At 37.1% G+C, this 14,113-nt stretch overlaps 1 protein-coding gene across 1 annotated transcript; it reads right to left on the bottom strand.

Annotated features, from left to right (window-relative positions):
- Positions 1-1,457: 1,457 nt before the first annotated feature.
- Positions 1,458-11,885, bottom strand: LOC132557924 (uncharacterized). The gene is made up of 9 exons (XM_060222456.1): positions 11,810-11,885; positions 11,353-11,512; positions 10,349-10,463; positions 7,311-7,461; positions 6,554-6,710; positions 6,068-6,238; positions 5,721-5,843; positions 5,142-5,258; positions 1,458-1,836 (listed from the first exon to the last, which is right to left on the bottom strand). The coding sequence occupies exons 1-9, from the start codon at positions 11,867-11,869 to the stop codon at positions 1,532-1,534; spliced, it is 1,359 nt and encodes a 452-aa protein (XP_060078439.1). The 5' UTR covers positions 11,870-11,885; the 3' UTR covers positions 1,458-1,531.
- Positions 11,886-14,113: the final 2,228 nt, after the last annotated feature.

The raw sequence follows: 14,113 nt of genomic DNA, 5'->3' as shown, positions 1-14,113 counted from the left end.
TGCCATTTCCTGGTGGTGGCACAAATAACGATGTACAAAATGCTGATATGTATATAACATTTTAATTTTCTTGTTAAAAAATAGATATTGCCATTTGTTTATAATATATACGTCTGTAATAAGTGTATTAGTATGTAAATACATGTATATCTAAATACCTTGGCTACAAAATTAGATAGGGCACAGTTTCACCTCCCTGACCACACTCTCCGAATCAGCCTTCTGGTATCAATATAATCTTTTCTGAGGTAGTATGATGTATATTGGGCAGAAAAATACAGATATAGTTACCGATGTGCTTGTACAAAAGTATTCAAGAAATATGGAATTCAAAATATTTCGGGTAAATGATTCACACACAAACAATTTGTCACTTCTGAAACAAGATACACATTTAAACACATCCTGACCTGATTGATCACCAGATAGTATACGTGTACCTGTGTGGAAAACATACAAACATTGTGACAGTCGACATGTATATATAGCAATATCTTTACTGGCATCAACTCCTCACCCATACCACTACTATAACAAATCTACACTAATTAACATGTTGGGGTATTTTTTCATATGAGAAGAATATGAGACTGAATCAAACTTACACCCAAATAAAACAAAGTCAACAATTATTTAATCAAAACAAATTAAATCATAAAAAACAATTATAATAAAAGACACAAAGTTTGTCATTCTAATCATAATATCAATTTATGTAACAATTTTCTGTCCTGATGATTGTGCTAACGTTCTGAACACTTCTGATAGCAGAAATTCTGAACAAGATTCTAGCTCAGAGGAGTTGTCTCCCCTATTCGCTACCTACAGGATCACGACTTCTTATAGTCATGAAATACTGTTTATATGCTGGATTTCTGTTGAATTATTCAATATTATAAAGGTGATTTATTGAAATGCTGGAAATTTTCTTTTGTTTCCACACCTGGAATACCACTTTACAAACACCATTTTGTATTATAAGAAATAAAATGCCCTTCTTAGATACATCAACATTGTATAAACCTGTTGGTACTGTTATTTAGTTTTCAATATTCACCATCATTTTATAAACATATTTCTGACCTCTCCCTCACTGTACTATATATAAATTTGCAATACACATGGTCCTTGATCCTGATACATAATAATATTATATAGGAAAGTAAACATCTATGTTACAATGTATTACTTTAAAGATGCTGTGTCACTGTCAGGTATCAAGCCCACTGTCTACCAGTACACAAGGAATTAAAATCTGGATACCTTGTGAATGCTTGGAGAGTTCCACAAGCTTTGAGTTACATTTTCAGCAGTTGTGGGTATATTTTCCCTGAACAAGGCAACTGAACAATATTCAAGTCAGGCCTGCTATAAAGTATTGTATCAACATGTTGTGGAAGTAAACTATTGAAGGACCGGGATACCTTCACAAGGCTTCAAACAGACAGACTTTTCAGTACGCAAAGATTTAACATGATATAAATAAATAACATTCCACAACATTTTCACAGTCTGAGAACCCTACCAAGTATCACACAACCTTATGCTCATCTTTTGGATCATGATCAAAATTGTAGTCTAAGTGAACAAAAGCTCGCTCCACTTCTGGCAGTCGTTCTAGTTTCTGTTGAAGTGGCTCCCCTATGTTGTGTGCTTCAGATAAGGACATATCCTGGGGTAAAACGATATCTACTTCTACTAGAAAATTATTTCCGAAGTGGAAAGCTCGAACTGTTTCCACGAAACGTATCCTGTGATCGTGATTGACACAAACCCATGTGATCTTTTTCAGAAAGTCTGGTTTGGCAGTAAAACCTGTCAACATCTTAGTCTGGTCTGAAAAGAGAAGCATGACTTTCTGCACTGGAAAAAGATAATCAACCTTTTCAAATTATTGCTAAGGACTTCAGTTATTTAAATGATCTAGTGCTAACCTATCAAGACATATCCTACAATCTGAACGCACACTTCCCATTCCTTGGAAAAGTATGTCCTACTCTAGACACAACATGTTATGTACTCCTTAAAAATCTCACTAAAGGCATAACCTGCATCTTATTAACCAACCATTGACATATCTAGACACATATTTTCTGCCATAAAGTTTCTACAATAACTACCCCAGCCTGTGATCCTATAATGCCTACCCCTGTATATGATTCTACAATAATTAAAACAGCCTGCAATCCTTCAGCACCTTCCCCTGCCTGTGATCCTACAGAACCTATTCAAGCCTGTGATCCTGTAATACTTATCCAAGTCTACAATCCTTCGATTCCTATGATCCAACTATACATATCCCAGCCTTTGATCCTGTATATCCTACCCCAGCCTTGATCCTAGATCTGACCACAGCCTTTGATCCTGTAAATCCAACCCCAGCCCAAGATCTTAGATCCTACTCCATCCTTTGATCCTGTAAATCCTACCCCAGCCTTGATCCTAGATCTGACCACAGCCTATGATCCTATAAAACCTTTCCTACAGTACTGACCCCATTCTATGATCCTATAAAGCCTTTCCTACAGTACTGACCCCATTCTATGATCCTATAAAACCTTTCCTACAGTACTGACCCCATTCTATGATCCTATAAAACCTTTCCTACAGTACTGACCCCATTCTATGATCCTATAAAACCTTTCCTACAGTACTGACCCCATTCTATGATCCTATAAAACCTTTCCTACAGTACTGACCCCATTCTATGATCCTATAAAACCTTTCCTACAGTACTGACCCCATTCTATGATCCTATGATCTTACCTACCCTTGTACATGACTCTAAGGTACGTACCGAGCTAATGATCATAGAACCAAAGTACTTCCTAAGTGTATGATCCTAGCACCTATAGAACCTCCCCAGCCTGTGATCATTTGATATAACCCTACCATATGATTGTAGAGTACCTACCCCAGCCTGTGATCACATTATATAACCCTACCATATGATTGTAGAGTACCTAACCCAGCCTGTGATCATTTAATACAATCCAACATATGATTGTAGAGTACCTACCCCAGCCTGTGATCATTTAAAACAATCCAACCATATGATTGTAGAGTACCTACCCCAGCCTGTGATCATTTAATACAATCCAACCATATGATTGTAGAGTACCTACCCCAGCCTGTGATCATTTAATACAATCCAACCATATGATTGTAGAGTACCTACCCCAGCCTGTGATCATTTAAAACAATCCAACCATATGATTGTAGAGTACCTACCCCAGCCTGTGATCATTTAATACAATCCAACCATATGATTGTAGAGTACCTACCCCAGCCTGTGATCATTTAAAACAATCCAACCATATGATTGTAGAGTACCTACCCCAGCCTGTGATCATTTAAAACAATCCAACCATATGATTGTAGAGTACCTACCCCAGCCTGTGATCATTTAAAACAATCCAACCATATGATTGTAGAGTACCTACCCCAGCCTGTGATCATTTAATACAATCCAACCATATGATTGTAGAGTACCTACCCCAGCCTGTGATCATTTAAAACAATCCAACCATATGATTGTAGAGTACCTACCCCAGCCTGTGATCATTTAAAACAATCCAACCATATGATTGTAGAGTACCTACCCCAGCCTGTGATCATTTGATATAATCCAACCATATGACTGTAGAGTACCTACCCCAGCCTGTGATCATCTGATACAATCCAACCATATGATTGTAGAGTACCTACCCCAGCCTGTGATCATTTAATACAATCCAACCATATGATTGTAGAGTACCTACCCCAGCCTGTGATCATTTAATACAATCCAACCATATGATTGTAGAGTACCTACCCCAGCCTGTGATCATTTGATACAATCCAACCATATGACTGTAGAGTACCTACCCCAGCCTGTGATCATTTGATACAATCTAACCATATGATTGTAGAGTAGGTACCCCAGCCTGTGATCATTTAATACAATCCAACCATATGATTGTAGAGTACCTACCCCAGCCTGTGATCATCTGATACAATCCAACCATATGATTGTAGAGTACCTACCCCAGCCTGTGATCATTTAATACAATCCAACCATATGATTGTAGAGTACCTACTCCAACTTGTGATCATTAAAAACAAGAGGCCCATAAGGCCTGTATTGCTCACCTGGACCAACATTACTATATCTGTGCATATGTTCCATGTTTAACACATTTGACCCCTGTGACTTTGACTATGGGTCAAGGTCATTTCTTTTACTTTCTTGGACTTCATAAAAGGAACATACTGGCAAAATATAATGATTCTAGGCTTTTCGATATTTCAGAAGAAATTGTTTAAACGTTTTAACACATTTGACTCCTGTGACCTTGAAGATTGGTCAAAGTCATTTCTTTCAGCAAACTTTGTAGGACACCATAAGAGGAACATTGTAGCCTAATATAATGACTCTAGGCCTTCCGGTATTTTGAAAGAAGTCGCGTAAAATTTTTTAACACATTTGACCTCTGTGACCTTGAATATATGTCAAGGTTATTTTTTTTTTTCGCAAACTTTGTTGGGCTTCATCAAAGGAACCTTCCAGCCATATATAATGATTCTAGGCCTTCAAGTATTTTGGAAGAAGTCGTTTAAATGTTTTAAAACATTTGACCTCTGAGACCTTGAATATGGGTCAAGGTTATTTTTTTAGCACAAAGTTTGTTGGGCTTCATCAAAGGAACCTTCCAGCCAAATATAATGATTCTAGGCCTTCTGGTATTTTGGAAGAACCTTTAAAGGTTTTAACACATTTGACCTCTGTGACCTTGAATATGGGTCAAGGTAATTTCTTTTTGCAAACTTTATTTGGCTTCATCAAAGGAACCTTCCAACCAAATATAATGATTCTAGGCTTTCCGGTATTTTGGAAGAAGTCGTTTAAAAGTTTTAACACATTTGACCTCTGTGACCTTGAATATTGGTCAAGGTCATTTCTTTTAGCAGGAACCTTCCAGCCAAATATGATAACTCTATGCCTTTCGATATTTCAGAAGAAGTTGTTTAAATGAAAAGTTGATGGACGCCGGATGGACGGACGATGGACGTACGACGGATGCCGCGCTATGGCATAAGCTCACTTGGCCCTTTGGGCCAGGTGAGCTAACAACCCTACCATATGATCATAGAGTACTTACCCCAGCCTGTGATCCACCAGCTGATGATGATGTAGATGGAGATGACTATAGCTCCACAAGGGTCTATATATACAAGGCCATAAGCTTCAGACACATTATTTTGCATATCTTGAGACCCTGTTGAAAAATAAAACACCAATAACAGTTCAACATTTTCTTTAATATATGTGTAAGTACACAATCATAAACCAAAATTATCTTTAATGTAAGACATATTTTACCTCATTAAGTAATAGTTAATATTACTATTACCATTTACAGTGAATTTAATTGCACCACTTATAAGAAAAGTCCTTCAGAAACTGTTTACGATAAATATAATTGTACCAAAGATAATATGTGTCCTCAAGAAATTACATATATAAATATTGAGGATAATTGCACCACTAATAATAAATGTCCTTCAGAAACTGTTTACAATAAACATTATTGTACCACAGATAATATGTGTCCTTCAGAAATAACATATATACCTGGTATTGAGGATTATTTAACCACTACAATATATGTCATTTAAGGACAATTCTTAGTGAGGATGATTGTATCGCCAATGATATATAACCTAGAAAATCTCATTACCTATGTATCCACATACAAGGGCCACGGAGTTGGACAGCACGTCATTACGGTGATCCTGGGCCAGAGCTTGGACACTAGGCTTTTGGACACGGCGACATAACAGATACAATACAAGCTTGATCACTGAAACACAACAGGTTTTAAGGAATTAAAACGCAGAAAGCAAATCTACCTAGTGGTTTAGTTGGGTAAAGCTTTAGACTGTTCATGTGATCTTTGATACTCTGACAATAAATATCTTCATATATTTTTATGAGAATGAACATAGAAGCTATGATGATATGTTATTGATATAGCAATGCTAGTCTACGTAGAGGTAAAATTAGCCAACTCTATATAAAACTTACCGACTGTGGAAGATGTTATAACAATTGTTGGTATTGTGAAGCTAGGTGCTGATGACTTATAGTTAGCAAGATCTACAAGCTTTTCTGCCGACTCCCTGATCAGCTGTAGAGACGCCACACTCATTATAACAGATAACACAACAATGGCTATAGGCTCCAGCTTAGTTCTACCTGAAAATGAGATATCACAGAGTTTACAGACTGAATCAAATGTCACTAATATAAAATATTTACAGATTTTGTTTTTATTTTCCACACTGTACTTCTTTTTCAATATTTATGAAATCTTTAATCCAATACCCTTAACCATTGTCTACAGCTCTGGATTGCTCACAAATATAATGTCTAAACAATTTTCAAAAGAGAGGCTATGTAATCTAATTAAAAACATACATATGCAGTAATTATTTCATCAATGATAAATTCTCATGGAGTCCAACTAAAGAGACATCTTTACAATTTGTTTTTTCTATGAAAGAAACCTACCTTGTGGATATTCATACAGGTTTCGGTTTTTCACTGCTCTGGTAGTGGCCCAAATAACAATACCCGAGGCAAAGTCGACGATGCTATCCACCAGACTTGAGATAACAGATATTGACCCAGACAAGATAGCTGCTGCTAGTTTTGCTATCAGTAGAATCTACAAAAAAAAATGTTTTTATTACATCTTAAAATTATTATGAAATAAAGTAATTTCTGATTCAAGATCTTCAAATTATCTCCCTTGAAAATGAACTATGCATCCAAAATGAATCTTTTCAAAAGAAGCTATATCAAATATTTCTGACATCTAATATACATTTTAAATCTTATTTAATAGTTGCTTTAAATTTTGGAATACTTCTGTAAGAAACATTTCTTTAAAAAACATAAACAAAAAAGAGAAAATTTCCATATCTTAAATTAGAACCATTTACAGTAAGACGTTTAGGACCTGTGAAATGTTACTGTCATGCTTGCATCAATATAGACATTTTTCATTTGCAATAGAAAAATGATAATGGAAACTGCATAATTTTCATACAAAAATATCTTGTATTAGGTTGTTAGAAGTTGTTGCAAGCAGAGGGCAATATCTATTTCTGACTTCAAATTTTATGAAAAATGTTTCATGGCAAGAATTATCTTCAGAATAAAGGATTTTGTGTTTTCTAACTTGCCAAATTAAGTAAAGGCTGGAATTCTAAAATTAACATAAATCATAGAAAAGCTGTATGAGCTGAAAAGTTGTTGTACTCACTAAATTAGCAGCGAGACTGAGTTTAGCTAAGAGAGCAGCACTGGATTTCTTCCCTTCAGGTTCTGGATTTCTTTCCTCTGCTGTTTTCTTCTCCAATTCCTCAATGTTCTCATAAGTCTCTATCAGTCCATCTTGAGCTTTGTAATAGGACCTGGCAAGGAGTTAAAAGTGTGATAAGGCAGGTGTTTGACATCGAGGTCCAGAGGGGGTTTTGTTACCAGGGCTATGCGTTCAATACAGGGGTCCAGAGAGGAATGGTGGTGGTTACAACCAGGGTGACATGTTGACATAGGGGTTCAAAGAAGGGTATCACTACTGGAAAGAGGCTGTTCAACAACATATACCTGTAGAAAGGACTTATTTTATCCTCATTTGGGAGGGATTTATGGGAGGGACTTATGGGGGGATTTATGGGAGGGGCTTATGGGGGGATTTATGGGAGGGACTTATGGGGGGATTTATGGGAGGGGCTTATGCGAGGGACATGTGCGAGGGACATGTGGGAGGGACTTATGGGGGGATTTATGGGAGGGGCTTATGGGAGGGACATGTTGGAGGGACTTATGGGAGGGACTTATGGGGGATTTATGGGAGGGGCTTATGGGAGGGACATGTGGGAGGGACTTATGGGAGGGACTTAGGGGAGGATTTTTTTTGGCATCATATGGAATCAACTTATCATTATATCATTTTTGGAAGGGCTTATCTTATTGTTTCTGGAGTGATTCAGTAATCTAACACAATAAGCAAGGAAATAAACACTATATGGACCAGATTTATTATAAAAAGGGCAAAGGGTACAGTCTTAAGGGACAGATTTATCATCATATAGTTTGGTTTCTGGTAAGGAAGAGGTAACAAGTGCTATGACACGACTCACAATGGGGTTGGTTTATCTTTATATATAGACTTACCATGTCGCTAACTGATATTGTCATCAATTTCAGTTTGATGATGGTATAATGAATACGTTTTACATCAACTTACAATTTGTTGTTGTTTTCTAAGTAGGGGAAAATTATCTCTTACCCTGGACAGATATATCCCACCTTTTACAAGTGTGACATTTCATTGTCTCATCTTAGGGCTGAGACAGGGGAATTCCCATCACGTAAGAGTTTTGCTAGTCAGCAAATGTCTTGCCAAACTCTTACACTTGGGTCGAGATATCTCTGTTAATGAAACAGACACATGCAAGATTCCAATAATCACCAAATGGGAAGGGTGCACCCTCACAGAGGTATGTACCTATCTTTACAGGAGAGGCTGCATCCTCACAGAGGTATGTACCTATCTATGTGCCTATCTTTACAGGAGAGGGTGCATCCTCACAGAGGTATGTACCTATCTTTACAGGAGAGGGACATCCTCACAGAGGTATGTACCTATCTTTACAGGAGAGGGTACATCCTCACAGAGGTATGTACCTATCTTTACAGGAGAGGGATATCCTCACAGAGGTATAAGCCTATCTTTACAGGAGAGGGTACATACCCACAGAGGTATGTACCTATCTTTACAAGAGAGGGTGCATCCTCACAGAGGTATGTGCCTATCTTTACAGGAGAGGGACATCCTCATAGAGGTATGTACCTATCTTTACAGGAGAGGGACATCCTCACAGAGGTAAGTACCTATCTTTACAGGAGAGTGTACATCCTTACAGAGGTATGTACCTATCTTTACAGGAGAGGGTACATCCCCACAGAGGTATGTACCTATCTTTACAGGAGAGGGTACATCCTCACATCCCACAGAGGTAAGTACTTATCTTTACAGGAGATGGTGCACCCTCACAGAGGTATGTACCTATCTTTACAGGAGAGGCTGCATCTTCACAGAGGTATGTACCTATCTTTACAGGAGAGGGTACATCCTCACATCCCCACAGAGGTATGTATCTATCTTTACAGGAGAGGGTACATCCTTACAGAGGTATGTACCTATCTTTACAGGAGAGGGTGCATCTTTACAGAGGTATGTACCTATCTTTACAGGAGAGGGTACATCCTCACATCCCCACAGAGGTATGTACCTATCTTTACAGGAGAGGGATATCCTCACAGAGGTATGTGCCTATCTTTACAGGAGAGGGTACATACCCACAGAGGTATGTACCTATCTTTACAAGAGAGGGTGCATCCTCACAGAGGTATGTGCCTATCTTTACAAGAGAGTGTGCATCATCACAGAGGTATGTGCCTATCTTTACAGGAGAGGGACATCCTCATAGAGGAATGTACCTATCTTTACAGGAGAGGGACATCCTCACAGAGGTAAGTACCTATCTTTACAGGAGAGTGTACATCCTTACAGAGGTATGTACCTATCTTTACAGGAGAGGGTACATCCCCACAGAGGTATGTACCTATCTTTACAGGAGAGGGTACATCCTCACATCCCACAGAGGTAAGTACTTATCTTTACAGGAGATGGTGCACCCTCACAGAGGTATGTACCTATCTTTACAGGAGAGGCTGCATCCTCACAGAGGTATGTACCTATCTTTACAGGAGAGGCTGCATCCTCACAGAGGTATGTACCTATCTTTACAGGAGAGGGTACATCCTCACATCCCCACAGAGGTATGTACCTATCTTTACAGGAGAGGGTGCATCCTTACAGAGGTATGTACCTATCTTTACAGGAGAGGGTACATCCTTACAGAGGTATGTACCTATCTTTACAGGAGAGGGTGCATCCTTACAGAGGTATGTACCTATCTTTACAGGAGAGGGTACATCCTCACATCCCCACAGAGGTATGTACCTATCTTTACAGGAGAGGGTGCATCCTTACAGAGGTATGTACCTATCTTTACAGGAGAGGGTACATCCTCACATCCCCACAGAGGTATGTACCTATCTTTACAGGAGAGGGTACATCCTTACAGAGGTATGTACCTATCTTTACAGGAGAGGGTACATCCTTACAGAAGCATGTACCTATCTTTACAGGAGAGGGTTCTTCCTCACAGAGGTATATAGCTATCTTTTCTGGAGAAGGAGTTCAGTAGGTCAAACAGAATACAGACATACCTGATTCTCTTTGTCCAAGCTGGATCACCTTTGTCTCCTTGTTTTTTGGATGAAAACAACTGAACTGACATTTTCCAATCATGTTCTTTACTGATCTTTTCTTTGCTGGAATTATCTGGAAATAGTGTGAAAATAAGATTTATGGATTAACACTAAGGAGCAAGACAGGTGAGCATAACAAATAATGTAAAGAAAAGGCTATATATGAGATATAATCCACTGACAGGTATAAACAAATTTATAGTTCAACCAAAATAAACTGTTGACCAAAATTTTGAATCTTTGTCATAATTATAGTTTCTGCTTCAGACTAAACTTTTGTGTGTAGCTATGTATGGATGTCAATAAACATCAAAACATACAAAAGTATCAACAGTGACAGTAGTAAACATAACACCTTAAACCGCCAGGGATTTTTATATAATGTTTTTCTCAGACACTGAATCCCACAGGAATTGTTTGATGGTGTTAACATCTTCAGACACCAAGGCACTTTATCTAAGCCTTGAATTACCTTCTTATGGAATAAATCATCATTATAACTGATGACGACAGACAAATAAGATCATAATAAATCAACTATAACAACAACAAACAATAAATAGTCTGTTTGGGTTATAGATGATATATCGTAATGTTCATGTAAGTAGACATTTACTGATACATTTCACTTCTCTCTGGTAACTATAGGTTTCTTAGCTAAACCATATGTAACGATAAAACAATGTCTTTATTTTGTAAGAACAGAGAAACCAACTTTAAGCTTATATAAATAACATTTGTTGGTCTTGATAGAAGTGTACGAGGGTCTCTCCATGGGAGGGGACCAGGGTATCTGGGGAAAGCAGACATGGTCAGGCAGATGACTCACCTCATATCTTTCCATGTCTGTTAAGGGAATTTCCAAAACATAAACATCGAGTGCAATACCACTGTATCATTTGACTAATCCCTACATAAAGATAACACAGAATGAAAAATACAGTGTGCATGAAGAATATTACCTTCATAGATCTGACTGGAAGAAGGTGCTACTTCTGTCATACGAACACACCGTCCACATCCAGCCTTCACATCTGGGTCCTGCTCTGTGTTCACGTGTGAATTGAGTGCATCAGCACGACCCAGGAAATAACTTTCACTCGGGTCAAGTTCTTTGTCAGGCTGTAGATACAGAATCAAAACAACAAATAAAAAAAGGTCAACATGTCAACAAAATCAAAATATAAACTCAAATTCAATAAAACTGGGGCAAAATATGAACAACACAAAGATTTACAGGGAGATCCCTGAAAAAGACGACTTGTTCCAGAAGGCCCACCATGTATTTCCTGTTTTCCATTAATGATAACAGGCATCTACTTTCAAAAAGTAAAAATACTTATGTACATGTAGGCCAAATGAAAAATTTGGAATTAACAATTATTATTTAAAAATAAAAATTTCGATGTAACCACTCACTGTGAAACTTTGGTTGATGAGTCCTGCTGTTGTCATAGAACTAACATTGATCTCATCCATCTCTAGTTTTGTAGGTTCGTAATCTGTGGCCATACTGCTTGTTCCTGCCATGGACTCTTCTGTCTATAGGAACATTGTAATTCATACATTTATAAAATTCAGCAAAACAAAAGCAGAATATTCAGAACTTTGGAACCAATCATGAGATATATGTGAAAATCTGTAAAAATCAGGTCTTTAGACCAGTGGACACTCAATTAAAACACAGGTATATCAAATATTACATACGACAATGGACTCACAAATTTTCATATATACACCTTAATGACTACCCTGGTGATTAAGATATATTTATTTAACAATAAAAAAAGCTTTATTTTGAGACAAGGGAACATTCAACCTGCATCATTACTTAATGGTAGACAATTTATTTATTTTTAATTAAAATTTCATTTTTTTCTTCTTATCATTTAGTCTTGAGTGGTATCTTTTTCAAATATCAAGTATGAAAAATATCACTTGGAGAAACAAAGGCATTTTAGTTGACTCTGGATTCCTGCACACAAACTAAATATTGAAGTTAGACATCAGAATATTCTCTTGGACTGTAGATGTTGTCGTGAATGGAATGATAAAGTTGATATTGATGAATTTCATTTCCATTTCAAATGTTCATATAAGAAAAGTTAATAAAAACTCATAGGAACAGAGTTCCACTTTTAAAATAATTCATAAAAATCATTTTACTTTATTCAAACACAATATTCAGGAAAACTTTCACGTTGCTGGTCTAAGGGGAGATCACTCCATGACACGACTTGTTCATGGGATGGTGGTTAACTTCGGCATTCCAAGTTGTATTACAATCACGCCATGCCTGTCTTGTAATGTTATCTTATTGTGACATATCATTGATATAATCGTCCATGTGATCTTAATATCATAAATACCGAGTTGACCTCTGATTTAACTAGAAAATAATAATAAAAAAGTCTAGTGTAGTAGTGATAACTTTGCACAGTAACATTTCGACTTCACTCAATCATTATTATTGATGGGCAGGTTAAAAAGCCATCTATGGAAAGAGAGATTCAGTCAGTATTACAAAGGAATTCAAGAATGCTTAAAAATCAAAAGCACATGTTTGTTATTTAAAGGCATACTTACATCAAATTCGTGATGGAAATTTTCAGCACGTGAAATTGATCACCACCGGAAGTTTACAATGAAAACCGGAAATAATACTTATAGTACTAACGTCAGGATCAGACATACTAGGACCATACTCGAATTGTCATTATCGGTCTCAATCGGCTATCACGCCTAATAATTATAATAATTATAAAGCTTACTGACAAGTATGTGTATTTATATTGATTATGTTTGGTATATCCCTTTAGTGAGGCAACATTCCTATAAAATGTCTTTCTTTGCTGCGGCAGACGGACGGACAGACAGACAGAATATACATTGATATGTCCAATCACATTACAAGAAGCTTTACAACTTTGAAGGAATCCCAAGAATCAATGCAGTTCCCATTGGTAATATTCTTTAGTACAAGGTAAAAAGCTGTATTTTGCATGCTGGTATTTAGTAAGACGATTGATGGGCATGTCGGAAGTAGCAGTCTGGAGGAATGAGTGGAGTTTTCTTTATAGATACGTCGATATGTACGAGGTCGTTTGACGAATTGATTTTGTAGAGAGTAGTGAGCCTTCGATATTTTCTTCTGCCAGATAACGAATGCCATTTTAGGAATTGGGAACCATTTACAGTTTTTCCCCATTGACACAACATACAGGAGAATTGAATGTGGTCTGATGCCATCAACCCGAAACAAATTTCTAAAGGCCATCGGAAGTACAACATTAAACTTCCACTATTTTTATTTAGTCTCTGAGGTAGGCGCTGTTGGTGAACTATTAGTCTCCGAGGTTTGCCAAAACCTGCATGCCATTTTTTTGTCTGTCTGTATGTCAGCCTGTCTGTCTGCCTAACTGCATGTCATGGTCGAAATTATGGGATAAATGAAAATTACAAAATTTATTGAATTATGGACTAGTGCACCTAAACATCGACATATCTTTAGACCATTTTTTAATTTCTCAATTATCTTCGATGTTATTCACATATATTTTCGTTATCTGTGGCAAAACTGAGTCGCTTAACCAAATATTTACGTCAACAAGTTCAAATCATCGTGTCGTAGTCAATCTATCAACAGTCTGATAACAAATTTAATTTGATTTTGTTATATAAATGTTAACTTACCAATATAGCCATATTTAAAAAAAAATATCA

The sequence above is a fragment of the Ylistrum balloti genome, unplaced genomic scaffold (genome assembly GCF_031769215.1).
Source record: "Ylistrum balloti isolate Yb309-2 unplaced genomic scaffold, AGI_CSIRO_Ybal_v1 Utg369656, whole genome shotgun sequence".
NCBI classification, from domain to species: Eukaryota; Metazoa; Mollusca; class Bivalvia; order Pectinida; family Pectinidae; genus Ylistrum; species Ylistrum balloti.
This window is presented reverse-complemented; position numbering and strand designations above follow the sequence as displayed.